Raw genomic sequence first — 27,502 nt, forward strand, 5'->3', positions numbered from 1 at the left:
ATTCAACTATATTTGGATTTTATTTTTCACTAAATTTTTATTTAATAAAGAAGCATTTTGAATATAACCAACMAAACAAATGTAACTGTGGGTAATGTGTTAATTCTGTTTTAGTGATTCCAGCTGTGTAGCAGACTATGGCATCAGCCAAACAGAAATAGGTTCTTGGAGATCCTAGCAGACTGGGAGACTTCCCCAGAAAGTCACAATATATTCCAGCTGACCTTGAGCACATTTGTAATCAAGAATAAAATAAATGAGATAGAGACCTCTGGCACCTTTCCAGTCATTGCTCCAGAGAGGCCATTCCCAGTCATTGCTCCCTGCCTTCCCCTGGCTSGTCACCCAAATCCACCAGGCAAAAGGTGCAAATAACAGAAAGTCAGAATCCAACTCTTTGTTTTCTGTATAAAACCCAGGAATGTATCCAAGCTTCTTGTCACAGCTGAATGATCACAAAACAGTTTAGAGAGSTCACTGGATAGCTGCAAGCTGCACTTGGGTGTGATAGATATGCACACACCATACTCTGAGAAATTGAACTCAGGGGTCTGATAACTCTAGATTGGATTTGCAGACTTTATTTCCCAATCACCCCAGYACATCTAATTCCTATCCTTCACTGCTTATTTCAATCTGTGTCTTTCCCTGGATCTTCTTGTGTTACTATTTAACTTTAGCCAACACATTGATAGGGGGATTTTTGTTGAGTACCTTTCAAAAGTTTCTGCTGCCTGTTGCTATTCTTGCTGATCTCTCAGTTTACTTTCTGAATCATATTTTTCAAATAGCATCTGAAAGCTATAGGTAGCAGTTTTTTTAGCTTTTAAAGGATTTTTAGTTTTTTAAAGCTCAGACACTTCAATAACAATAACAAATGAAGAATAATGGAGCTGCAGAGAATATATGCATTAATAGAATGAATTAACATCCTTCCACAGATAAGGTGAACTGGAGATGTGGCTCTTCATACTCCTATACACCTCTCCTAATGGAAAACTTRAACACTGCTGAAGTGGTGAGTGAACCTTTTAGGAGTCTAGGTCTCTGTGCATGCTTACAGGCACTTTCTCTTAAAAACATAAAAAAATTGAAAAGTATCAAAATATTTATGAGTTCTAGAAAAAACTCATGCTAATTCTAGGTCTTGAAATCTATTTGCTTGCTTTATACAACTTCTCAAAGAGGCCAGAATCCCTATCTGTGACTCCTTTCAGGCTGGATCAGTGCTGCAGTGCTGAGTCTGCCAGAGACTGGTGCTTTAGGAGAAACTGGTCACTCACCCTGCCAACATGGTGTACAGCAGGATCCCCARGCTCCAAATGTCACAGGCGGCATCATAACCTTGGCGTTTCAGGACCTGTGTGAAGGAAAGAGAGAGGGGAAAATGGGTGAATCTGTATTCCTGAATTTTCAGCTTCTGATCCACAAAAAGGACTATTTAGTGGCTGTATCTGCTGATGTTTCCAGGGCTTAGCTGCCTATCTGCCTTGGACAGCTGGCTGTCTGGAGATTGAAATGTCCAGTAGTGCTGTGGAACAAAGTGAAGCCCAGGCTGGAATGAGCTGGTCAGTGCTCAAACCCAGCACATCTTTCCCCTTCACAGTGAGACAGACAAGTGCAGTTTGTTGGAGACTCTGGGAGCACCTTTGACCATCCAACATGCAGCAAAGCAAACCAATATTTCAGTGATTTAAACCGTTTTATATATATATATAAAAAACAACTTCATTAATACTTTGAAACACATCCTCCTAACATAAAAGTTACCAACAACGCTGTGGATGCATCAAGGGYTAAATGACAGTGATAAGTATTCCAACTGAGCTCAGTTTGGATTTGATAYAGCAAATGGATGCACACTGAAGCATACCTAATGTCAGACTAATGAAGACGCATGACAGATGYAAAGAAATTGCAAAGACTAATCTTACCTCTGTACAAAGAAAAGTGGGCACATTTAGACTGCAGCTAACAGATAGCAGGGTAAAACCTGACCCCCTTTTTCTGTGAGGCAAACAAGACCCATGATAGTCAGTAGAGATCTGAGCAGTAGGWTCAATATCGTTACAGGATGGTAAGGTACACAGTAGGGTAAAATCCAGACTTCATTTAGGCTAGTGCACACTAGAAGAAATGCCTGTTTGGGTCAGTGCAGGTCCAAGTGAAAGTGGAGTCACCAATTAAGCTCAGGGACCACCTCCATATCTTCCACTTGCCTATGAAAGCAAATTACCTTTCTTTTTATTCAGTTCTGACACATGAAGAGATTTCTGTCCTCTTCAGCTGGACCAGCAGATAGATCTTTTTGCAAAGCACATGAAAAAGGAATGTACAAATTCAGCAAGTCTTTCTCTCACCTGCCACCTTATTACTCAGGAGTGATTTAAGTATCTGAAGTCYATCCCAAAAAAGACCAAATTCTGCTAAGGAAAAGCAGTTTGAGAAAATGTTGCCTCGACAGATTTCAAAATGATGAGTGGCAAAGCAACCATCTGCCAGGTATGCTGCTCAGCAAACATTTGCTACCTGGAAGAAAATCCAACAAACCAAAAAAAGCTCCCACAGCCACAAAATCAGGCAAAAAGCTTCAGTTCCTCCTGTTTACAAAGCTGGTAAAATCAAGCCTTTGCCACTCTCTCTCCTGAACATAATACACAGGCTTTCTGGATGATTTATTTCTGTTTCTTTAGTTCCTGCATTCCTTCTCCCTCTATTAATGTTAGTTTTTATGGGGGAAAAAAAAAAACAAACTTCTTTGCTATTTGACAAACTCAGTTACTTCTTGCTTCAGCTGTGAGACTGAAAACCCAACATTTCTCTTTTGTTGTGGTCAATCTCATCGCGTTTTGAACAGCTACATTTTCACTCTCTGTTCTGCCTGCAATAACCAAGGACAATCAAGTCCAAGGTGAGTGACAGAAAAATGGGGCAATGAWGACACTTAGTGGAGCAGGTTAATAAGGAAGTGGTTACACAATCCCAAAATGATGGTGTTATCATTCTGTTTGCAGGAGCACTGCYAGACAGCAGGGACACTCACTGTGCCACTGCCTAGGGACAGCTTTGCAGGCAAATATCTTTTTATCAACAGYAGCTTCACCCCACGGATAACAACAGGACCCAGTGAGTTAACAGTTAGTGTCACTGCTATTTGAAAATTACTCYAGCAGCTCTGTGTTTAAAATGAGTACAGAGCTGATGGGAGACAGTGTGGGAAACCTTGGCCAAAAAGACTGGTGTTTGGAAGGAGATGTTATGGAACAGGAACAGGCATTTCTTAGARATAGATCAGTCAGGGAARGAGCTTTTCAAAAGATGCAATGGTGTCCTGCTGTAATGGATGCTGAAAAATTTACCACCAACTAAGGAGTTTAGGTCACTTCAAGAACTTAGTGGGATCTGGACAGAGGCAGAAACTGGTTCTYAGTGCCACACCGTAGCAGGACATTGTGGAGATAATGGGAGTCCTGSAGATAATGATACCCTGGGTTCATCCAATTCTGATAATAGCTCAGATATTTATCCAGCCCCCTTTAATATCTATGTGCTTTGACTTACTGGGTTAACAATGTTAAAAATTCAGGTTTTCCTCAGTTGTGAGAAGCAGGGATGCGAACGTGTACAAAAGCTAATAAAAATCCTTCGTAATTTCAAATGGCTAAGCAGTATTTCTTCACGAATTTTGTAGGAAAACTGCAGAATAAAATATTTTTACCTTATCCAAAAGCACTCTTAGTGCATCAGTAGGACAACAGCCYGGCCCTTTGCTCGCTGCGTGCAGCACGACTCTCACTAGGTGGCAGCGTGCCTCCTTAGGATAGCCTTCATCTTCCCTCTTGCTATCACCTAAGCCCCAAATTAACAGTTTCCAAAATAAAGTGAGATCCAAGTGGGCAAACATGTCCTCCTTCTTCARTCCCTGCCCTCTTTGTCCCCAGCTCAGCTGAATTTCTGCCTCCTTGATWAGTTYCATGAGCATGTGGCAGACACTGCARTCRGACTCRGAGAAYGTGAAAGTCAATTCTAGGCTGGAGGGCAGCATTACATCACAGGTAAAATGTAAAAGCACTTAAGGCTTTATGTAAGCTCTCTGCCAGTTCTGGTAATGTTTCAATTAATTTCCAATGTCTCCTGCATTAGCAGGACCCATCTTACTCACCACGAATGTCTGGGAGTGTGATTTCTGCTTTCAGTTCAAATCAGAAGAGTCCAATCTGAAACTGGCACAGTTTGTGATTACAGACACTATACAAAATAGCCCATCGTGAGAAAAAGCTACACCTATTTTAAGCATCTTGTACCTTGGAGGAAATCTGAGTGCTTCAAATATTGCAAACATGATTATTTTTGTGGCTTAGAAATTGAATTGCTGTGGTGCCACACAACTTTTTCAATGTTCTTTGATAAAAGCTCATTCCCATTTCTAAAAACAAAGCCCAACCAAACAGCAATAAAAAATCCAAACCAATCTATCTTGGCAATGGAAGATTTATTTTGCTGAAAAAAATCTGTTTTGAATTTATACTGCCCCTGCAATGGTCTCAATATAACAAATTCTCCTTCTGATGCTGGAAGGCTGTGATTCCTGTAACTTTTGGTATCATGAGAGGATATTGTACAAAAAGATCATCCTACTTTTCGTTTCCCAGTTACATACCACACAGATGAATATTCCATGGAGAAGACTTAGGGGGAAAAAAGTATTGCTAGATGATACCAACTGAGAGCCACTGGTATTTGATAGTAGAGAACAGATGAAAGACTGTCTACTAGATAGTAGAGGACTATTGAAAGACAATAGTTTTTTGTTTTTCTTATAAGGACTAAAACAAGCAAAKGACATCCATTTGAAGTAGTGTATTGCAAGTACTTATGGACAATCRCCCAGTCCATTAACTTCTTGCCCCAACACTGGGAGGAAGCAGATCTGAATATCTCATGGGTCAAATACAGCAAAGAGCCCAAGCCAYTGAACAGCAGTATGATCCAAGTCCACTCTTTCAGGGCTTCATGAAATGAGCAGCACTTGCCAGTGATGCAGAACCACCTCTCCCTGTGCTTGGGACAAGCTGTTTGGTGTTCCTCCATTTTCCTGTTTGTAAAAATGAGAAAGCAACCTTTTCCTCTATCCCTGAGAAGAGGGGTGAAATAATAGGAAATAACAGGAAAGCCCAAGAGAGTAAATRCTTCTTTAGTTAATTGAAGTCAACAATAAAGCTCTCACTGATTTCAGCACAGTAAGGATTTTGTGCAAGGATTTCTCAGTCTTATCACAGAGTCACGGAACGGGACCACTGAAGTAATAAAGTTCAACCTCCCTGCTCAAGCAGGGCCCTCTAGAACACACTACACAGGATCATGTCCAGATGGCTTTTGGGTATCTCCAGAGAAGGAGACTCCACAATGTCTCTGGGCAACCCGGCATCAAGATTTCCCTCTTAAGCCTTAATCCTGGCCTGATGCAGTGCACTAGAGGGAAAGCAGTCTGATCAGAAGCAGGTAGAGAAAAAAGGATATTTATCCCAGTAATGAGCCAAAGTATTGTGTACACCAGTCYGAGACAGACACCAGCTTCTGTCAGGAGAAAAAAACCTGCTGCGACAGGACCAGGAAGAGGGAAATTATAGTAGTAAAAGCTGTGCCAGTGTCAATAGCCTGGTTTCTGCCTTGCTCCTCTTGTGAAGGCAGCAAGGCAGGAAGGACTGCTTCCCAGGACACACTTGTTACTGAAGCCTTTGGAATGCAATCCTACCTCAGGAGCGACAAAGTTGGCGGTGTAGCAGGGAGTCATGAGCAGCCCGTTCTCCGCTCTCAGTTGCTTGGCGAACCCAAAGTCACAGATCCTGATAGAGTCTGGGTTTCCTGACTCATCCATGTAGAGGATGTTACTTGGCTTGAGATCTCGGTGCACCACCTTAAGAAAGAACAGTGAGAAACAAGTGAGAAGAGGAGGGCAGGGAGCACTCAGGCTTGGCTGCCCTTTCTGTTCTGCTGGTTGAGGTAGGTCAAGAGCTCATGCTGAAAATAYCTAAATTTTGGAAAAAAAGTTACTTAAAAGGCTTGGACAAATGAAGGGAAAAAAAATTAAAGTCTGTTAAAACAGGAAATAAAATGTTCGACAACCTCTGCTGGTGCATTAAGATGGAGGCTGCTGCTCTAAGGGGAGACAACTTTCTGAGAGGTCAGAGTGGGTTGTTGTACAAACATTGTGGTGGCAGAGTCTCCTGAAGCTTGATGGCCCTGAAAACTCAGCTGAAAGGTGAAGAAGAAATCATGTCATATGAAGAAAAGTCTTCCTGCTATGGACCTATGTAAGGATCTTCATGTGACTRCCCATGTRAATGACTMACACCTGAAAGGAGGGATTYTTTTTTTCCTAATTTMAAAATGTATTCACACAACTTCACGTGACTGTGTTTTACCAGACATGCTGCATTTCAGTGGCAGAAAAACAGCCTTTATTTGTTATAGCAAGACTGAAAAATTACCATGAAAGCASAGAAGCCAAAGCCAAAATGCATTTTGTTTTAACCATGAAGCAAGGAAAGCAGTAAATATTTGACTAGTTATCCAAACTGCTTGTGCCTGAAATGCAGAAAAGGAGATATTTTCAAACAGTTGTATATAAAAAGCTTAGACTTTAACAGTCAGATTTTAACAGCATGTCAGAAGGCTTTCCCATCAGCTGCTCAAATTGCCATTTCATTTGGAGAGCTGAGCATTTGATTGTCTACCTATCTGCTGACTCAGCTACCCTATTTGAAATGTTGCTAAAAGTTCAGGTCCTGAAATAGTGATTGCAATAAAAAGTAAACAACTAATATCTCAAGAAGGCACATGAACTTGAAAATCCCTATAGAGTGGGAAATTAAAATATTACTTTGGCATGTTTCAGTTCAGTGGAAAATGGATAAAAAGCCTATTACTTGGTGTTTAGCCTATTATTTAGCCTAAAAAGCCTATTATTTGGTGTTTCACAAACCAAATGTAATTATAAATATGGAAAAAGTTGGGTTTAGTTTTCTTTTTGGAAAAAACATATTAACATTTCAGGGAAGAAAAATCACAAAATCAAAAAATAATTTTCTTTTTCCAGAAATGTGAAGAAGGTTGATGCAGCTAAGGCAAAACAGCAATGCTTACGCCCTGAGAGTGCAGGTAGTCCACAGTCCTGGTGATGGTGCACAGCACAGCRCTGGCCTCCCGCTCCGAGAAACACTTCTGCCGAAGAATGCGGTCCAGGAGCTCACCTCCCCGCATCAGCTCCATCACCAGGTACACGAATTTCCCATCATCATAGACCTGCAACAGTGACAGGATATATACACATTTTGGACCCATTAACTTGGTAAAGGTTGGTTCTTTAATCAGTGTTGGTATACTTTGTGTAAGATGTTGCAAGAAGAAAATGTCACCTAATGTGGGGGAAATGTGCTTGTTGTGCTTAATAAAAAAAAACAAACAACCTTTCTAAAATAACTTAATCATCACTTTTTTCTTGTGTCTGTAGCAGCTTGCTGATTTGTCCACACAGAAATACAGGTTTCCTGGTCTGCTATCATGCCAGCAGAGCAGGCTCAGCTGTTAAAAAMAGCACCACCCCACACAGCTTCAAATGTCTGCTGGCTCTCACCCAAGCATTCTTCTAAGTAGAGTTTTCTCTTTCCACTTCCACAGGGTAACACTTGCCATTTCAAATATCARTGTTTTCCTTTGACTCATAAAGAACTGTATTACACTGTTGGCCAACACTTCCATCTAATGATATGATATAGTTTATATTTGCAGTTCTGGTGAAAATGTTGTTGATACCAGCTGCAAGACATATTTACATTCAATGTCAACGGCAATTGGTAAAAGACATTTTGTCATTTAAATTAGAAGATGACCATTTTCATGTCATCATCCTTTATCTGGCCTATAATAACAGGCAGTGCAATAGTCATCCATGCCACATGTTTTTGGAAAGGAACATAAAACTTTATTTTGCACTGATTTTGAGATACTTTTTAACACTTAGGAATTAGCTGAGACTTTCCTGAGGGCATGTGATTAGCAGAGTTGTGTAGACTTCTCTGAGGTCTAAACCAAAATGTACTGGCCACTCACACAAGCAGGATTTTGTTCTCTAAACTCTGAATCTGACATGGTGTAGACAATCTTAGGTGAGACGTCAAGCAACAGAAGTAAAACATCTCTGACTAAAGGCGATTACTTCATTTAAGCATAGTGAAAGGTATTTTTCATAAGAAATGCTGAAGAAAAATACCGTAATGTCTTCTCAGGCTGCTTGAGTAGAAGGTAAATAGTCCCTGGCATTAAAACACTGTCAGGGGAAATCTTGGAAGCTCTCTGAGCTCTCCTCTTCCCAACAAAGCAGATATCAGAGGCTGATGGAATGGCTGCTGCTTGTGAAAGATCATCGCTGTCCCTCAGTGCCACTGTRTCTGTGCTCAGCAATGTGCCCAGAACACCCAGCTAGGGAGATCTCCTTCTAAACAGTGCTGCCAGCACAAAGCCATCTTGTCATTCTCCAGCTCTGTGCYCCTTTGGTTTTATTTATTTTTTGTGTTAGACAGTAACTGGAGAATGCATAYCCTGACCAGTCTTTCCAGATGCTATCCTGTACTTTATTAAGTCGTGTTTTTCTCCTTGATTTCAATGGGTCTGGTTTTAGCTCTGACCTTCAACTGAAGAATTTTCCAGACAGGGACTAATAAATGAGCCTGACTATAAGGTGAAAATCATTTAATGCTGAAGTGCTCAAAGACTACTCACATCTTTAAGAGTAATGATGTTTGGGTGCTGTCCATATCGCAASAGTATCTCAATTTCTTCMGAGGGGTCTCTCTTGCTCTTATCAATTATCTGGAATAAACAAAGCACAGTGCAGTCAAATACCAGATAGCAGCACTAAGCACAAACCAACCAATTTCTACAGTTTAAACTAATTAATAATGATAATTCTTCTATTAATCATTATTCTAGGAGAGGACAGCTCAAACCATGTGCAAATGTGAGCCACGCTGACTGTCTGCCAAAGCCAGATGGAGCAATAATTAGTTCAGATTCTGGAGGCGTAGGCCCTCTTTCTGATGCCTACAGTTCTGTTTATCCATAAATAATGGCAGTTACAAGAAGTGCCATTTAGAAATCAAACAACCTTGAGAGTTTTTAAATAATCATAGTTCTAAAATGATCCCTTTGACATAAAAAATTGATGGAATCATAATATTGGCACATGCTATGTATATGCTGATAAATTAATAAAAACTAATTGTTGACACAAAATGTACAGACATTTACTGTCAAGGGAGATTTGAACTGAAGGCAAACACTTGGCTCTTTGGGTCATGCTGTTGTAGTGATTGCATTTGGCTATGTAACTATAGTTACCACAGATTGCATTTGGCTATGTAACTAAACTCCACCCATTCCTAAACTGGAAGGAAATCTGCTTTATATATAATTTTAATGTCATCAGTGTCTTTTGCCTTATCAGAAAGTGTAGTAAGACATGCAAACTTTTTAATTGTGTAGTAGCAGGTCTTAGAAAAACATGACACMGGCTGCTTAGAGAGCATCACTGCATGGAAAACCAGCTATTAGGATAGGACTCTCTTCCCCTCAGTGATTCTGTTCCYTATATTTGGGAAATCAATCAATGAGCTTTAGTCATTTGTCCAGTTGAGAGCATTGATTAATGTTCCTCACTTTGCAGATTTAAATGATAAATGTGAAACAAAAAATAATCTAAAGGGAAATCTCTGCATTTTGGAATCTCAAATGCAACTGCACAGGAAATGGCAAAAGACTCATTCTACTAGAAACTCATTAGAAGTACAATATTTTGGCTCCATTTCCTATTGCTAGAAAACAATAGCAGTATTTTGAATAACAGCTTTACCAAAGTGAAATGAGTGGTATTTTCAGAAAATTGTAATTCCATTTTTACCTTGGATTTCAAGTCTTCCAACCTTAAATGGGGTTAGTTCTCTCCAAGAACTAAGCACAGAGCACAGATTTAAAATGATGGTGTCAGCAGGGAAAAGCAACTTTTTAAAAACCTCTTTTGCAAATGAGTATAAGTGCCTGCCTGCTTTTTTATAAAACGCATGCATTTTTCATGGTTTAATTATGGTGATACAAATTGAAATACATGAGTAGGATTTTATGCATTAGCCATAATAAGCATAACTGAATATATCAGAGGTTTCATCACAGTTGGCATGTATGTGCAGTGATAGTGATGGTCAGTAGCTGTTCATGGCTCGGGTACGCATTCGAAGCCACATCAGTTTTTGTTTCTGAATTAACAGAAGTGTGACAAATATAAGTGCAACAGGCAGCTGATGAGGGCTGTTGTCCACATTTGAATAAATAAAGGAACACCTCAAGAACGGGCAAATGAAGAAAAATTCTGCTGTTGTTCACCCAGTTTAGTTGAGACATTACCAAGAAGCCAATGAATCCCCGATCAACTGACTCCTCACGAATAAAAACACAGTGACTGAATGYGTCCCACTCAACCAATAATTCTAACATACAAAAAAAAAAATGTTCAAGGCCAATTCCTTGGCTTCACTAATATACCTCTTGTAAAGTTGCTGGAATAACTCTCATGTGCCCCTGTTAGCATCTGCCTGCCTTGTACCAACCAGCACAACCTACTGTGGCAAGTACAGCCACCAGTGTGACACACCACTGCCACTATGCTACTGTAGCAAGCAATATATCAATATATTCCAGATTCCCTTTTTGTTCCAGCTCCTTGTGAAAGGACATAACATATTCAGAGCTGTGGAAAATTTTAAGCAGCTATTAATAATGCAGGACTATAAATGCTTATATATTGCCTAAAAAATATCCAAACCAAAAATAGTCTCAGCTGCTGAGAAAACTAAAACCAACATAACCTGAAGCACTCTGCTACTGATGTWGTAGTAAGAGCAGTAGATTACATTTAATGCTTTTAATTCATAATATTCTATGTAAATACAAATTGCAGACAGTCCCACTAAATATGCATGCTGTTTGCTTTAATGTGTGCACAACCTACGGTACAGTGATTAAATGGACAAGCTGCCCCAAACCACATAAAAATCATTGTCAGAGATGTGAAGGCACCTGCCAAATTCTTCTCAGTCCCTAGGCAGTCTGATTGGACAGACCAGAACCATTTTTCCCTCCACGGCAAGGGACCGTCACCCTTGAGCCTCTCTTGAATGTGCCTGTGACTTACACTTGGCCCACGACTGATAAAGCAGCTGAGGAAGTGTCTGCTGCAACTTCAGCAGAAATCTCTCTGCAGCTCAGACTGGCTGCAGCATGCATAGTTTCTTTATTCATACATTGCAATGGGCACAGCAGTTCATTAAATATGCCYCACAGCTCCACTGTGATACCCAGTTCTCCTGATCTTCCTTTTCATAAAGTCACAGAACCATTTAGGTTGGAAAAGATCTCTTGAGATCATCAAGTCCAACAATTAACCCAGCATTGCCAAGTCCACCACTAAACTACATTTCTAAGTGCCACATCTACCTGTCTTTTAAATGCCTCCAGGGACTGGTGAATTCACCATTTCCTTGGGCAGCCTGAGAACTACTTTACAACCTTTTCAGACAGTTTTTTGTTGTGTTAAATCCACCCAGAATYTCCTGTGGTGAAAAAGAGCATTTACCACCCTGGTCCCGTTTCCTGTGAGACATTGTGTTTTGTATGAATACAGACTCTTCACCGCTCCTCTGTGACAGCTCATGAACCTCCTGCAGCTCTTCCTGTGCAAGGAATGATGTCTTTTCTTTAGGAAACTACTTTCTGATTTGAATTCAACTAAAATGTATACATAAACACTCTCTGGTACAGAATTAAGGGAAGATCTCAGCTACCAGTCCTGAGAAGTTGAGTAACRAGCAATGATGCTACTTTTTTATTTTTCTCCGTAGATGTGTGGCAAAGRCCAACCCAAAGCCACCACAATGTGTAAGTAACACAAAGGTGACATGAGCTCTACTGTACCTYGGCAGAGAAGAGCTATGAAGCACAAGGGTCTTCTACTGCCCTTCAGAAGAGACAGAAACTGAACCATAAAGCAAATAGACTTTTTTTTTTTGTGCACTGGACACACAAACACTGTTCAGGAACTCATTTGTGTCAAACAGTGTAGAAACAATTCCAGAGTAAAATGGGCTTAGCACAGTCAATAGTGTCCTTTGTTCTAATAGGGGACTTGTTTGTTTTTTGACTATCACATCATTTGTGTGACTAACTGAAAGAAAAATGTGCATTTTCATGCCTCAGGGATTTAGGGTAATAATCTCATGATATTTTAAAGTGAGTCAATTTCCTTTAAAGGGCAATACTGAACACTTTTTCTATTAAGGAAGAAAGGATCAGGACAGATTTTCAAAATCCCAATTAGTGCATCTGTCCAGTYTTACAAGTCCTTCTACAAGTCTTCTGTATGGAAAAAATAATCCAATTCTCCTTTACTAATAGATTTTCAATGGCTTTAGCCTTGCCTTGCCAGAGCAGACTGATGAGTATAAAAGAGAATATCAATAAAATTCTGTGTGGGTAAAGCCTTGCTGAAATTGGCACAGCAACTAAACAGACAATACATATATTTGCTTTTTGGCTTTTTGTAAAAGTATTTGCATGCTGCTAACTGCATAGATAAATTTCTTCTTCTGGACTTAGTTATGCCCTTAGCAGATGCTGCAGGCTTCAGTAGTTTGATATCACYCACCAGCTGGGAATTACAGCTTTCACAGCCTTGCCAAAGAAACCGTGTGAGCACTCCCTAAGACACTTTCACTGAAGCAGCCCTGCCAGTACAAATTGCCTTCTCAAACACTGAAATTAACCTGAATGACTGTGCACGAAAAGAATGGAGAATGGCTGTGTTYCTCACACGGAACTCTCCATCACTTCAGTCGTGAGATTAGAAAAAAGCAAGAGGTGGGAGGAGACAGTTTAACTGTCTCTGCTGTCTGGAAAATGAACAGCCTGAAAGAAAAGGTGAGAGAAAAGCGAGAGAGTGAAAGAGGACAGAAAARAAACACGAGATGCACTGATGGGAAGAGCAGTGATACAGGCCTGAGGAGAAAGGATGGGGCACTGGCCAGGCTAAGCTGGAGCTAGCAGCAAGGAAACTGCTCTGGTGGGTCTTTCTGCGCTGGGGAGAAGGGACTGTGCATCTTTAATAACCAAAAAAAAGTCTGTATTGAAACATTTGCTGGGCTCTGACTTGATTTTAAGTGAAACATGTCTGATCATGTCAATTGAAATGGGTGATGGCAGCCACCTCCCTTCCAGGGGAAGCTGAATGCACCTAGTACTGGCACAGGGGTTTAACCTTTAAYACCATGGTGTGTGCCACTACCATAGACTGCAACAAAAATTCTCCATTTTATTTTATAGATTTATTCCGAAACAAAACCCACAAACATGGGGAAGCACTGAAGGTACACCTTGCAGCACAGGAATAGATAAAATTTAAGTTGAGGAGATCTGAATTAGSAGTTTTGGTGGGTCATGCTGCAGAGGCACAAGGCATAGCTCTTTTTTTGCCCCATCCCAAAGGGGATCAGCCTCTGCTTTGTCTTCAGCTGTCCCAAGTGACCCTTCCTGGCACCTGAAACTGAGATGCCAGAGTGTGAATTGGGGCAGCTGAGCTACTGGCACAGTCCCCATCTGCTGCTCCAGCTTCAGCAGCAGCGAGTCCAGCAGAAGGCAGGGAAGACACCGGGGCATTGCCACACCTTGTACAGGCACAGCTGAAGCTGCCGCTGCGTTTAGGCAGTGGGATGATGTAAAGCTCCTTCTGACCAGAGAACTTATAATGGCTATGTGAAAAAAGCATGGAGTAAGAAGAGAGTTTTATACCCTTTTTAAAGCTGCTTTGTTTGCTATTATATAAAGTTTTTTTTTTCTCTAATCTGTTTGGAGAGTAAGCACAGGTTAATCACCTTTAAGAACAGATTCATTACACAGTGTGGTGTGATGTGATAGTCCCTATAAAAATCCTTTCCTTTTCTGGGAAKGGAGGGATGAGCAAAGGGAGAATTAATTCTGTGTTCCTTTGCACATTATACCTACACTGTGTTGTGTTTGAAAATTCAGGGCACCACTAGTGGAACTGACTATAGGTGGGATTTGCATCTCTTCTGAAAAAAGGAGGTGTGACAGCACACAGAGCTTTTAACCTGACAGTTTCATCTGCAATACTAATTCCAATGAARGTGTCACAGAGAGAGAGTGATGCAGTTCTGTGCTGCTGGAAAATGTAAAGGTTTCCATTTCAGTAATATTTCCTTCTAAAAATAAGCTCTATTCATGCCAAGCATCTGTTTTAATTTGTTCCTTTTTTGATGTCAAATAACTCAAGCTGGATGAAAATCACTGCAGAAAGGCTAATATTATTTAAAAGAACATGGTATAATTTTACATTTAAAATGTCTCCAAGGAGAACTTTTCTAAGCCTAATAGTTTCTGAGGGACTATTTGCTGTGCTATTAGTTTTGATTAGCTCCAGAAATTCATTCCCTCCATCCACAGTTAAATCTTTCAGGAAAATAGTAAATTACTATTAGAAGAAACAGGCCTAATTAGCACTACCTTTCTGCAATAAGGACTGCCCATCTGATCAAGCTGTGCAGGTGAGACATTAAATGTTTCTGCACACAGAGTACGCCCACTTGCTGCCACTGTTTGCTGACATAGCACTCCTGAGCTGTTAGCTGAAACTGTTAATTAACTGTACTTGTTAATTAGCACTTATAAGGTAGCACATATTTTCCAAGTAGTGCAAAAACACTTACAAATTTATTCCAATAGCACCTGTGGAAAAAAAAAGTTCATTTTAGGGAGAACTCTTCCATTTTGGAGGCAGAATAGCTTGGTGGGAAGGGCTCTGCCTTGGATCAGACTGATGAGTTTTCAGTCTGTAAAATAACTGCAATTCTACTCTCACCTTCTTTCATAAAAACTTCAGGGATGGAAATCAGTGTATCATTTTCAGAAATTACAAAAGGGGGAAATTTTTACATGAGTATRGAAGACAAACATGAGAAACATAGTTTGAAGGGCCCCAAGAGAGGAACAGAGCCACAAAGGACCAAATTCTGTCCAAAATACTTTAGGTACTTGGCAAGCAAGCTAGCAAAGAGAAACATGATATTATTAAGCTGTAGAAAAACTGCTGCCTGATCCTAGGTCTCAGAAAAGATCTAGCTAGCAGAGAGAAATACCATATTCTCACACTCTTCAGAGATTCAGCCATGCCTAGGAGAGAGACACTGTGAGCTTTGTGAGAAAAGGGGAAGGAGGCTGCAGGAATCCTTAAACCAGAAGAGATGTACAACCACTACACATTTAAGATTTGCTTTGAAGCTGAGATGAAGAGGTGGCCCACACACATTTCTGTATTCTATCTGCCCTCTCTGATTATTTTGTGAAGACTTAAGCAATGCTTTCACCCCATTTACCCCAAAAGTCAGCAATGGCTCTTGCTGCTAGAAACAAGCTGGCTACTTGAAGAAATACTCAAGCCACTCCTCCCTCTCTGTCCTGCCTTATCCCACATCCTTCCAGCAGACCACAGCACTCTGTGCTGGCCTAGACTTTCYGAAGCTGTAGCTGCAGGGCTATTTGAGCCTATTTGAGCAGCATTTCCTTGGAGAACTGCCTTATTTCTATGGGGAGATTATCTAGCAGAAAGCAAAGAACCACAGAATATGCTGAGTTGGAAGGGACCCATCAGGATTATTGAGTCCCACGCTCATCTGAACGCACTCAAATCAAAACTATAGAAAAGTGAGACTCATTGAAGTTTTGCTGCTATTTCAGAAAACCCAAATCTTTAAAAATGAAGACACCATATAAAATAGGCTATGTTACCTCCTGCTATGGTGAGTGTACAGAACAGCCCTCGTCCAGTGTGGAAGTCAGGTGCTTTGATAAAGTTTTTGAAATGGGAAAACCAAGAAAACYTYGAAAAATACTCTCACAGATCGGATGTAAGATCATCATAGTCTGCAATAATCTGTCATCCTTTGCTRCTTCATCCATTTTACTGCAAATCATTTTCTCTTTCCATCACATCTAGAGGACACYCTCCATGCTGTTTGTACTCACCCTTAGTATGGTAATTAGCCCTTATTAGTGCTATTAATGCTGGTTTCTTTGCAGAGGACTYAAGAAATCAGCCCTCCCTATGCAAATTCAAAGAAGGACAAAGATTTGTGTTTAAATCTGCTCTAAAGCCTGTATCCTACATGGCASCCTAGAGGATATAGAATCTGGTGCCACACTTCCAAGAAGCTTGAGTATACTTCAGACACTCAAAACCATCCTTTATTTAAGTGTCTGGACCACAATATTTCCTGATGCCCAGCTTTATAAACCAAATTTCATGGGAGAACTTGGTGTTATCTGTAGTTTATCAAGGTAAGAAGCAGTCTCGTACTTGTGACCCTACATTTTGTAAGGCTACATTTTCACTTACATGAGAAATCCAGTTTCTTGGCATGTGAGAGGGAAGATGTCTTGGTCATCTCCTTGAAGAGACTGCTTTACCAACTGCTCTCACAATCAGCCTTTTTTTCCCCCTGAAGCTCCCTTTTTAGCTTCCAGACATTCTGTCTTCCCTTGCTGTCTTTAGCAGCCAAATGGTTGTCATCCATCATTTATATCACCTTATTTATAGATTTTGAGCGCGTCCCACCGGGCTCTTGTCTCTTACATCACACATATTTGTAGCACTCTTGATAGAGATTGCCTTGTAATTCTTGCATATTTTCTGCTGTAGATTTTCTCTCGTTTGCTTATATTCTATCTTAAACCACAGATATCAAATGAGCACATGATCCCATAAGGTTTAGTATTCCTACTCAGGTATTACAAGAAAAACTCACATGCAAGGATGTTAATAAGACAGAAATCTATATTTCTACATTTGAATTTTATTAATAAAACTGTAACTACACTAGCAACGTATTTATGAAGTGCTTGTCTGATACTGGTATGCAAATATTTGTATTTCAATCCTATGAATTATTTGAGCAGACTGAACAGCTTCATTACATATTCAGGGAATGAAAGCAAATAGGAATAAAAATTTTTGGAAGACTGCAGTGAGAGACTTTCTCAATAAAATATTGGRAAGTATCTTTCAGAATTATTAGTATGATCTTGCAGAGGTAAAGGGTATGCTCTTCATATATAATTTGATAAGCCAAGGACTTTTAGAGGCTTCTGGAAGCACAGTTAGCACTCTTATTTCCCTTCATTTGGCTAATAGATTTATAACGAGGTTCTTTTACCTGACATATTCTTCCTGATGCCATTTTTCCTGAAGTGTGAGATGTGATAGAGGCATAATCTTATCCATATAAACCTGACAGTGGCAGCCACCAGCAAAGTCAAGAGGAGTTTGCATTACCAAGGACTGAATGAGAACTGAGACAGGACCGGATCATCTGATCCAGATGTCTTGGGAGAGACCTCGGAACAAAAAGATCTCTTGCAAACTTCTGACAGTGCTCTTCTCCAGCATCAGGTAACTTCTGCTCAATTTCAAAGCTAAATTTAAAGGGGATGCATTACCAGTGACTSTGACCTGGAGATTGCTGCACATTCCCTGGGCTGTGACCCCTGTACCATGTTTGGGTGCAGGCAGAGCGGGGAAAGGTTGGACAAACAGTGGRTGAATATCTCGTGGTGTTGACAAGCTGGCAGGCTCAGGGCCAAGAAATCTGAGGTCACCCAGCAAACTTTCCATTGACTTGCCTATTTAAATACTGATATATTTATCCATTTTCCACCAGACACTAGGTACCTTACAAATGGACAAAAATAGATGCAAAGCCTTCCCTGAAATTTTCACTGTCTTTTTCACTTTAGTGACTTTCTGTGGTTAAGGAGAGACAATTTTAAGCAAATCTCTCTAGATCTACACACACTTTAACTTTCAAGGAGATTTAATGATGTTTGATTATTTCCTTTTAAATTTTTTTTTCTTATTCACTAAATAAGGCTCCTATTTTCTTTACTGCATTCAGCGCTAAACTCCTGACCCAACCATCATTCAGGCTAAAGAGAAAATGCAGAGCCACTAAATACTACTGTGTAACATCTTGTCTTCAGATTGGAGTGCAATTTTATCAATTTACACCAACCACCTTAAAACAACCAAACCAAGACTGTGAACATCAATGGAAGAGGAAAATGAAGTTTAAGGAAATGATGAAAAAACTCGGGAATTTACACGGGTTTTGGTCACTATGTCACTCAATGTTACTAGCAGATAAATAGATATGATGTACAACCAGTTTGATTACACTGGCCTGCTAACAYGAGCTCTCACGAGTGACTGATTTCTATCTATTGATAGCACGTTGACATCACTTCTCTGCTGGTATCGAATTTCTGTAGCTAATTAAAATGCACCTTCTCTCCAGTCTGCACAAACCAAAATGTGCTAGATAGATGTGCTTTCAGTGTTTTGCAATTTCCAGGATTATATATTAGCTGAAAAATTTACTGGGACTCTGGCAAAAACTGACTTGTATCGCAGGGGCAGACATGGATTGCAAACTTTGGCTTTGCTCACAACCATGGAACATCTGGAGTCAAACRGTTGGTTAGTACATTACAGAGATAGGAAAAAATAATAAGATTCACATGGGTTTCAAGATCCAAATTCCACTGTAATATTGGCATCTGCAAAACTGGACTTGTCAACTGGGACTGTATCTACTGTGTTTCTTTTTCACAGGAGGGAAAAATGTGTATCCAGTGTTTTTACCTGGTTGCTTGCCCTGCCTCTAACAGCATGGAGRGACTAAAAAACCATGAGACTTAACCAGTTAGATATTCTTTTCAYCTGGAGAAAAAGGCAGTTGATGTCAAGGTGCTGAATCTAGCATCTAAGACATCCACCTCTGCAATGTCTGGGGAAGTTACCATGCTGTTGGTAGAAGTGGCCCAGAAGCAGAAATTCCTACTTGGCTATTATCCACCAGTAAWCTCTCCTGGAGGTCAGGAGTCAATCTGTATAGATAAACCTTTAGGAACAGGGAGATGAAATCAAGTCCTTTTCAAACTTAATCTGGTGTCAGTAAGAAGCACATCCAAAAATCCAGTTTGAAAGCTTCACTAGTGCTCCAAGCTTGAAATCTGTGCAACAGTTTTAAGAAAAGAAAAACATTTGGAATATGCYATCTCTGGCAAGTTTTGGAAAATGTGACTCACCAAGAACTCCAAACAGGAGTTCTTGATCTGTTTAGGCTTCCATTGCAAACTTTCTTCCCTCACAGAAACTCCTCCCATCTCCCCTAGCATAATTCTTTTAATTAATTATTTTCTACAGATACTGATGTTACTGAAATACTTTGATCTGATTTTGCTTTGCTTGTGACCTCATCATTACATTTATACCCATGTGAAGCTTGTAGCTATGACTGACAATGCCTGTTCTCTTCACTATTAAAAATCATTAGGCCTGCTGCAGTCAAGATGATCAATATTATACCACAAGATTCTGAAACACAGTAGAGGTCCATCAGAAGAGAAACATTCTTTTTTTCCCATCTCTCTTCTTCCTACCAGAGTCTTATAAAGTATCAGACTCATCATATTCCGTGATTCAGAAGAATGAACAATATACTTACTTGTATTTCAGAACTTTTTACTTTTTTTTCCACTTGGGAATGAAATGGAAAGAAAGTTAAGAGTAAAATTTTAATAGCTCCTCAGAGTACATACATGCAGCAGAATATGACACACAGACTTGCTAAACCAACATCTACCTGCACTGACCTAGATAGGTGCCTATTAGTTTCAGGGTAGACAGAGTTTGCAGGAAATCTGACTGTCTACAGGGTTTTCTCCTGTGTGGTGGTGAAATGCTCTCAGAAGAGGAGATATGTCTGAATTCTGAAATATTGCAGTTAGGAGCCTGAGGGCATGTCTAAAATAGCTTTAGAGTTTATTATTAGCATTTCATTTTTACAGATGACATGGAAGAACAGGGAATAGGTTGGAAGATAATTCTCTTCTTCGGGATTTACAAAGGCAGTACAGCTGCCTCCAGGTGCAGAGGGGTGTCTGGGGGTAATTTCAAAAGCTCCTCAGTGAGCAATGTGCCTAATCTCAGTGAGCTCTGAAAAGAGTGAAATTCTAGATCTGTTCAAATGCTTTTACAACACCAGCAAAGAACTTCTTTGCGCTGCTAGACACCTAATCATTTCTACAAGATGCCCCTCAACTAGTGTCAGATAGTCAGAAAAAGGAAAAGGGATGAAGTGTTTTGAATTTTAATAAATATATTCTGCKTCTGGGCTTGGAAAGGTGTTGCTTTTCTGACTGTAGCTCTGACTCAAGGTACTCTGGCCAGGTGCTCTCCTGTCTCAGCATGACACCAGCCAACAATAATAAATAAGGTGAGTGGCAGTCTCCATGGAAGGATTATTTATTTACTCAGTGACATGATGTGTGTCTTCCTGCAGTGATGCCACCACGCAATTTCCTTAACTCCTTCCCTATCACCAGCCTCCCCTGGGGTGACAGGATRATGTTCTCGGAAGTGTTGGCAGCTCATCTGAAAGAGGGAGCTTTTAATGAGGTGGTGCAAGGCAAGTGGGGCTGCTGCCTATCACACAAACTATCACTGCAGATACTTTTTCCTGTGAATGTTATGTATTAGAGAGTACGGAGAAAATTATACTTACTGCCAGAAATGAAAAGAGCCTAATTACAGTGATTTTTATAGAGAGAGTTAAAAGATGCATGTCAAAAGGGACTGATATATAATTATGATAATATCAGTTGCAACTCCTGTGCTATCTAATTACTTGAAATGGGTGGCATTGTGAAATTTTTTTGAAAGTGAGCTACTCTGACAACAAAATGATATAATCTTATTATGAAATTACAATAAAATTGAAGGAAAAGTAAAATTAATATATTGGTAGGAGTAATAATCAAAGAAGCAGCACTAAATGTGCTGGAAAGACAGAACAAACAGAAACCCACCAACTGTCTCCARCCCCAAATCTGTGCTACACTTTTGACTCACACTGTGCCAGAAACTGAGACGCTGCACATGTTGCCTACAGTGGCAGTCAAAATCAAGGCATATTTACATGACAGGAATAGAGTTGTAAGAAGTGGAGGAAGAAAGGAATAAAAAGAGGAAATAATAATAAAAATGGGAAAGAGCATAAACCCAGCAATTCCAGTGCTGACTCTTCTGGAGCTTTGAGTGTCTCCATGCATGGRCTTTGTTCTGGCTCCTCTGAGGTAYTCCAAACAYGCAGCTGCTGAGCTCTGTCACATTTGAGCACTCAGACATCTTTGAGGGAYRAGGTTTTTCTATTTTGGTTTCACACTKGYTGTATTACACTGATAAGACTGTCCACAATACTTGATAAAAATGAAAAATTTGTTGTTGGTTTAATTTAGCATAGGTTTTGTTCATCACGGATTTATTTAAATGATACAGAACCTATACCTACTATAATATAATGCCATCTGTTGACAAATGACCTGGGCACTGAAAACTCTAGAAAACTCTTAATTTTTTCAATCATGAGAAATTAAAATATTAGCTCATTCATATGCAAGCCCACAGATCTGCTGGCAAGTCCATGCTCCTAATTATGGTGTAGCCTAAAAAAACCAACTATTGTTTGAACAGTGACATTGGCAGATTGTAGGTTAAYAGTGTTTTCCAGATTTTTGTGGCCACCATGAGAATATATTAAAAGTTTCATGAATATTCATGGGTATTCCATTGCCATCAGTCTAGTAATGGAAAATAAGACTAAATAAAAGAAAAGGCTCTTAAAAAAATCTTAGCAGCTTCCTGGCCTCTATGGCTGAGGTGACTCCATTTTATGCACCATTGCTTGACCAAGTCTGAAGTTCACCRACTTGTCTTTAATGCCCAACTAAATAAATATTTCAAATATCTGCTGAATATTGACTTTTGCTCATTTTAGTAGTATTGGTTTTGAATGTCAGGAAAACAAAAAGAAGTCTGAGTTTTTCCAGGTGATCATGGTTTTCACTGACAAATCTAGTTACCATAAAAAAGTCAGATCTAAACAACTTGAGAAAGAAGAATAAATCATCTTTCCACTTTGCAATAATTTTATATGTTATGTTTTTTTAATTATGATGATTCAGTGTAGGATATGTTAAAAATCTTATTTTAAAGGATCATGGCTGAAATGATTAACAGGATTTCCATGCAAGACAGCAAAGTTTTTTTCCACTGAGGACTTCTACTTGTTGAGATTGAAGTGTGAAAAATAATAAATGACTTACCATGCAACCTGCCATCTTACAAAAGAGGAAAAATCCCAGGCAACACGAGCAACAAGAAATAAGCCAACAAAACAATCCAGTGACCACACTGCTGCCCTGGCTGGCAAAGCAGTCTCAGCCAMATTTTTGGCATCTACCAGAAGCTTTCTCACCTTCACTGCAAACTCTGTTTCTGTAGCTTTATGGACACATCTCTTGCACACYGAATAGGAGCCAATTCCTATGTCCTCCTTGATCTCATATCCATCAGTGAAATGAATGTTGTTCCCATGTAACTGCTGTAAGGAAAGACAAGAGAAGTAAACAAGATAATCAGGACATGAATATGTAAAAGCAAAGGACAGTCTCTCCTTGAAGAAAGTGTTTGATCTCCTCTTTCTTCACAGAACTCTCTTGTCCTTAGCAGCATTTCTAAGTTCAGTTAAAAAATTATGAAACCCTTTACTYAAATAAGTGTGTCTCCTCCCTTTTTACCTTTTTCCTCTCTGTAAGCTGGAATTGTCCATGYAGAAGTAGTGGCAAAACTAGAGATTTTCTAAACTATTTTTGGAATGCAGAAAAACACSATCTATTAGAAATTCACAGCAAARTGTGGGCTCAAATCTCCTGACAAAYRCACATATCTTKACAATATAAACTGATTTCTAACAACCGAYGGGCAGTAACTTATAAAATACTTATCAAATACTAATAGCTTCACAGTCTTCAGAGATATCCTATATATGGGGGGTGTTCCCAGATCRTTGGAGGTCTTGTCTAGAATATGTTATCTGTGGTTTCTGTGTGAGAGAGAAGTTACTATTTTAAGCAATTAATTCATATGCTCTTTGGAAAATGTCTGGGCAGGTAGACTGGTTAAATGGTGAACCCCAAATCAGAGTCTCTCCTGCAAATTCCATCCCAGGACATAAGAACTGACCGGCACGTCTAAAATCCTCCATAATCCTCTGTCTAAAAATGTAACCTTGCTAGCAAAGTCCACACAGAACCTGGTAAATTAAAAGACATGCATGTGTTAATATTCAATATATTTTTCCAAAATAAATCACAGTAAGATATGTGTATATATATATATATATATATATATGTAACATTTCTGGGATGTAATTGCTTGGGTCACATTTCACTTACTGTTGCACCAGAGCATTTTTAAGAATATGACATAATTCACTGCAAATAATTAAAAGAGACATTAAAAGCCATGAAAACCACAGGCAGGGTCTCCCCCTTTGAGGCAGGTGTGCCTGTGGCTGAGGTAGGAGARGGAGCTTTTTCTTAGTGAGAAAATTTGCAGAATCTTTGAGCAGCCTAGTTCTTTCACCCTATTCACTTCTCCTCTGATGTATTGATTCTTTTGTAGCAATTTATTTCTGGTTTAAAGTACAACTAGATAGATTGTTTTAGGAGAATGGCAGCAAAGAACCAAGTGTCTGGCACATCTTTCCCCTGTCAAGCCACCCTGGTTTAGGTGAGTACACCCAGGTTTTTGTGCAATGGCAACAGGAATATGGTGGCCTCTCACACCCTGGAGCTTGGGCTCTCTGTCTGTGGGAACCTGTAGCAGGAATTCATCAAACCCCCTTGCCAGCACAGACTGTATCATATATTCCAGGGCTAAACTGTTGAGAATGGCATGAATTCAGTGAAAAAACAACACCCACCCTGCATGCACAACTTGAATCATGTTTCAGGTATTCAGAAGTACTTTTCATTTTAGTTGTGACAAAGTGCAGCTCCTATTTTTTTTGCAAAGGTGGTGAGGAACGCTTTATACATAAAAGCCTTCGCGAAAATGTCTCATTTTCCAACACCTACATGCTGCATGTAAAACATCTCCTTCCTACACCAGGTAGCTGTGAAATACCAGGGAKAACTTTGGGCAGTTTAAATATACCATGCACATATCTATCTGCACATCAGATGTGAAATATAACCAGCGTCAGTACCTGCACAATTGGGTGAACAGTGATTTTGTGCACATCTTGCTGTGCAGGCTCCTGCACCAAGTTAGAGGCAACAAAGCTGAACCCTCTGAAAAGATGATGAGCGTTGGCACTTGGAGGAACACCTGGGGAATCTGTAAGAGAAGGAAGAAAATGGCCCCATGAGCTGCACAAAAGAACACAAAGGAATAGCATGGCACCACAAAAAAAAACCAAAAAACACCACCCCTGCCAGTCAGTAGCAGATCTGATAAATAGCCAGACACACAGGAATAAAATTAATCTTCATATCGAGGCTTTGAYATGCCTCCTCCATTCCTTTTTTCTGGAATTGAACAATGCAGGGGTATTGTTTGCAATGATGTCTCCTCATGGCTATAGGGGTTTTGTCACAGTGCACATTCATTCTTAAGCCAAGTACTGTCTGTGCCAAGAGTGCACAGAGARAAGACACAGGGCAGTGAGGCCTTGTAGAATCTTCTAGAGCAGGGACCTGGGAGCTGGCACCCACTCCAGGGAAGACAGTGGTTGACTTGTCCTCAGGTTAACAAAACAACTAGGATTRTTCTAACAACCTTCACGGAGATTTTCTTCCCATTCCTTCTCTGACATGGTAAAAGGAGGGAAGGAATGGCTAAAGTTCAAAAAATTCTACATTATTCTGCCTTTGGAACGAAATAACCTGAGAGCAGATGTTGCTCTGTGAGAGAAACATCGTGACAAAGCAAGAAGAGCTGTGCTTCATTCTAAAAAGCTTCGAAGAGATCTTTCTCCCTAGTGTATGTTTCATCCCTGGTATTTTGCTAAGCAAGAAGAATCACTTCGTAAGCCATTCCTTGGTAATTGGCAGGGTATTATAAAACCTGTGGTTTGCTAACCTTTGCTAACTTTTTTTTTTTTTTTTTGCTAAACTTTGCTAACCTTTCATTTGTTTATTTGGGGGGAGGGCAGTTGTGGGGTTTTTTTCTGCTTTTTCCTTCACATTTCCTCCAATGCTCCATGTGATTCACCAYGACAAAGTTACAGAGCTAAGCTTTCTATAGAAAGCCATTTCCTTGTAGTAAAGTGTGTAAATACCCAGTTATTGAAAGAAAATACATCCCCACTGAACCTAGTACCTGACTCACCTGCCTAAGGCCCTGAAAATATGTGAGGATGTGTACTTCTTAGTGTGCACACTCCCTGTGTAAATCTACTGGTCAAATGAATAAAGGAACTGGAGAATTTGGTAAACCAAACATATTTTCTTGGGAATAAACAAAACTGAGACTGCAGCTAATTCTATTTCTCATCACAAAGCCGCCTCAGCTTTGACAGGAGTCAGAGCCAGGGGTCAGTCTGTTCTTATTGCACATCAAGTCAGAGTTCAGATGRAGGAGATTGTCTTTTGTTAAAATGACGTGGGCTATTTGTTTATCCCAGTGTTYTTGATGGGCACTCTCCTCGCAAATRCAYGGATGAATCACCCCAGACCTCTTGCGTCACTGGATACTTCCTACAGTGGCATATCCATAACAGTGATTTGTCCAAGAGGGATTAATTAAGAGGAAAGAATGCTTGCTTTGTAAAAAAGGAATGACAATAATTCACATCTGAACACTCCTGGACTTCAGAAAAGCTGTGATCCAACTCTAAAATTAAATTGGTAGGTCAGGTCTATTTAAAAATAACCATTCCTTCATAACTCACTGCCAATCACTTGAGCAAACACTGCAGAAGAACTATTGATGATYTACTGTTTTGTTCCACTGGAGCATCTAAGTTTAAGGGTTTTCAAAGGCTTCATAAATCTTTGTTTCACTGGGGTTAGCAAACATCTTATTTGCAAAGGAGGATATTAAGATACCTCAATTCTCAGCAGTAAAGCCAGTTTAAAACATCCCCGCTGGTTGCAACATGCTGTCCCATCAATTAAAACAGTACAAACATTTGTGGACTGAAATCTAAGTTGGGTCACAAGAATRATCTTGGTTTGAGCCTTGTTCAAATCACCATTTCTAACGTAGATTGCTTCAGCCTCCTGCTCACTGTAAGGAGCTGAATCACCACAAATGAAATGTGGGTCCACAGTGGTGAATTCAGGAAGCAAGTGGCCAGAAAAACCAACTCCAACTTGGACAAATCTCTGAGAAAGAGTGATGTGAAACTATACCCACATACATCATCTGCCAGTGTCAGAAACCACATCTTTGGCACACTTAGATCTGAGGTTAAATTTCACAGAATGCTGYTTCAACCTCCAGGGTAAAGAGAGTTTCTGAGGTGAAGCAAACTACCAGATTGACAAAATTTAATGGATCCAAAACTTTGGCCTAAACCTGCTTTCAGGCAGGAGAACTCATTCACAAAGACAGTGTAAAATGACTCTCCATGTCTGTATCCCCTCCATGGTAGTCCATCTGACAGCTTCATTAAAACAACTGCATGATCATGAGGTAGGAATTATTACAGTACTTTTCATCTGAGGATGTTTTSAGTAATGGGGTTAGTTTGTTTGGGGTCTATGTCCTGTGAGAAAACCCACAAAATAAAAAAAAATCCATTCCATCAGCAGTGTGAGCCACTATTAAACACATTTGTGATGCCCTAGCTTTTTCTGGTTGACCCAACCAGTCAACAGTCAGGGGCTGCAAAATATTCCGTCTGCAAGGGTTTTTCCACCATTCTGGAAATGTAAATGGATTCACACTTCCAATTACATCTATTTTGAAATGACATGGTTTGATTCTCAGGCCACTATCCAAGGGAGCCCAAAGCAGTGATTGAGGCAGGCCATCTCCCCACCCCAGCCACCACCCCAAAACAAACCTTGCAACTCAGTTTCTTGTACAAAATGACAAATTTAATGAAGCAACAGTAGTAACATATAGAGTGTAAAATATAGCTCCAGGCATCAGTACAGCCAAAGGAGCGTGAATTTCCAAAGCAATCCAAAGCCTYACTGCTTCTTTGCACATCAGTGCGACTTCCCTTGGCAGCACCAGACCACACATCTCTCAAGATCAGATTAACTTGCAGTCTCCAATATTTCAGAGAAATTAGTTCCTCTGAAATATAAATTAAAATCAGATGTGTAAGATGGCTGGTAACCAAAGATCATGTTTCTATGCAGTGGAACAGGAATATCAGAACATGACCAACATATACTGGAGACAGGTGGATGTTCCAGTTGATAAACCAGAGTGTAATATTTTGAGAGTTTGTAAGTCAGCCCATCCTTG

The 27,502-nt window shown here is 39.9% G+C and overlaps 1 protein-coding gene across 1 annotated transcript in view; it reads right to left on the minus strand.

Moving 5' to 3' along the window:
• RPS6KA2 (ribosomal protein S6 kinase A2) overlaps positions 1 to 27,502 on the minus strand; it is a 157,871-nt gene that overhangs the window by 7,941 nt on the left and 122,428 nt on the right. Inside the window, exons 13-18 of the mRNA XM_057370568.1 lie at positions 24,285 to 24,415; positions 22,491 to 22,616; positions 8,782 to 8,871; positions 7,147 to 7,305; positions 5,756 to 5,917; positions 1,284 to 1,360 (exon numbers count right to left, since the gene is read on the minus strand). Coding sequence (XP_057226551.1) covers positions 1,284 to 1,360; positions 5,756 to 5,917; positions 7,147 to 7,305; positions 8,782 to 8,871; positions 22,491 to 22,616; positions 24,285 to 24,415 — 745 coding nt within the window. The remainder of the gene's footprint in view (positions 1 to 1,283; positions 1,361 to 5,755; positions 5,918 to 7,146; positions 7,306 to 8,781; positions 8,872 to 22,490; positions 22,617 to 24,284; positions 24,416 to 27,502) is intronic.

This window comes from Malurus melanocephalus, unplaced genomic scaffold (assembly GCF_030028575.1).
Source record: "Malurus melanocephalus ecotype Western Australia unplaced genomic scaffold, MMel_1.1 scaffold_5, whole genome shotgun sequence".
In the NCBI taxonomy this organism is placed as follows: Eukaryota; Metazoa; Chordata; class Aves; order Passeriformes; family Maluridae; genus Malurus; species Malurus melanocephalus.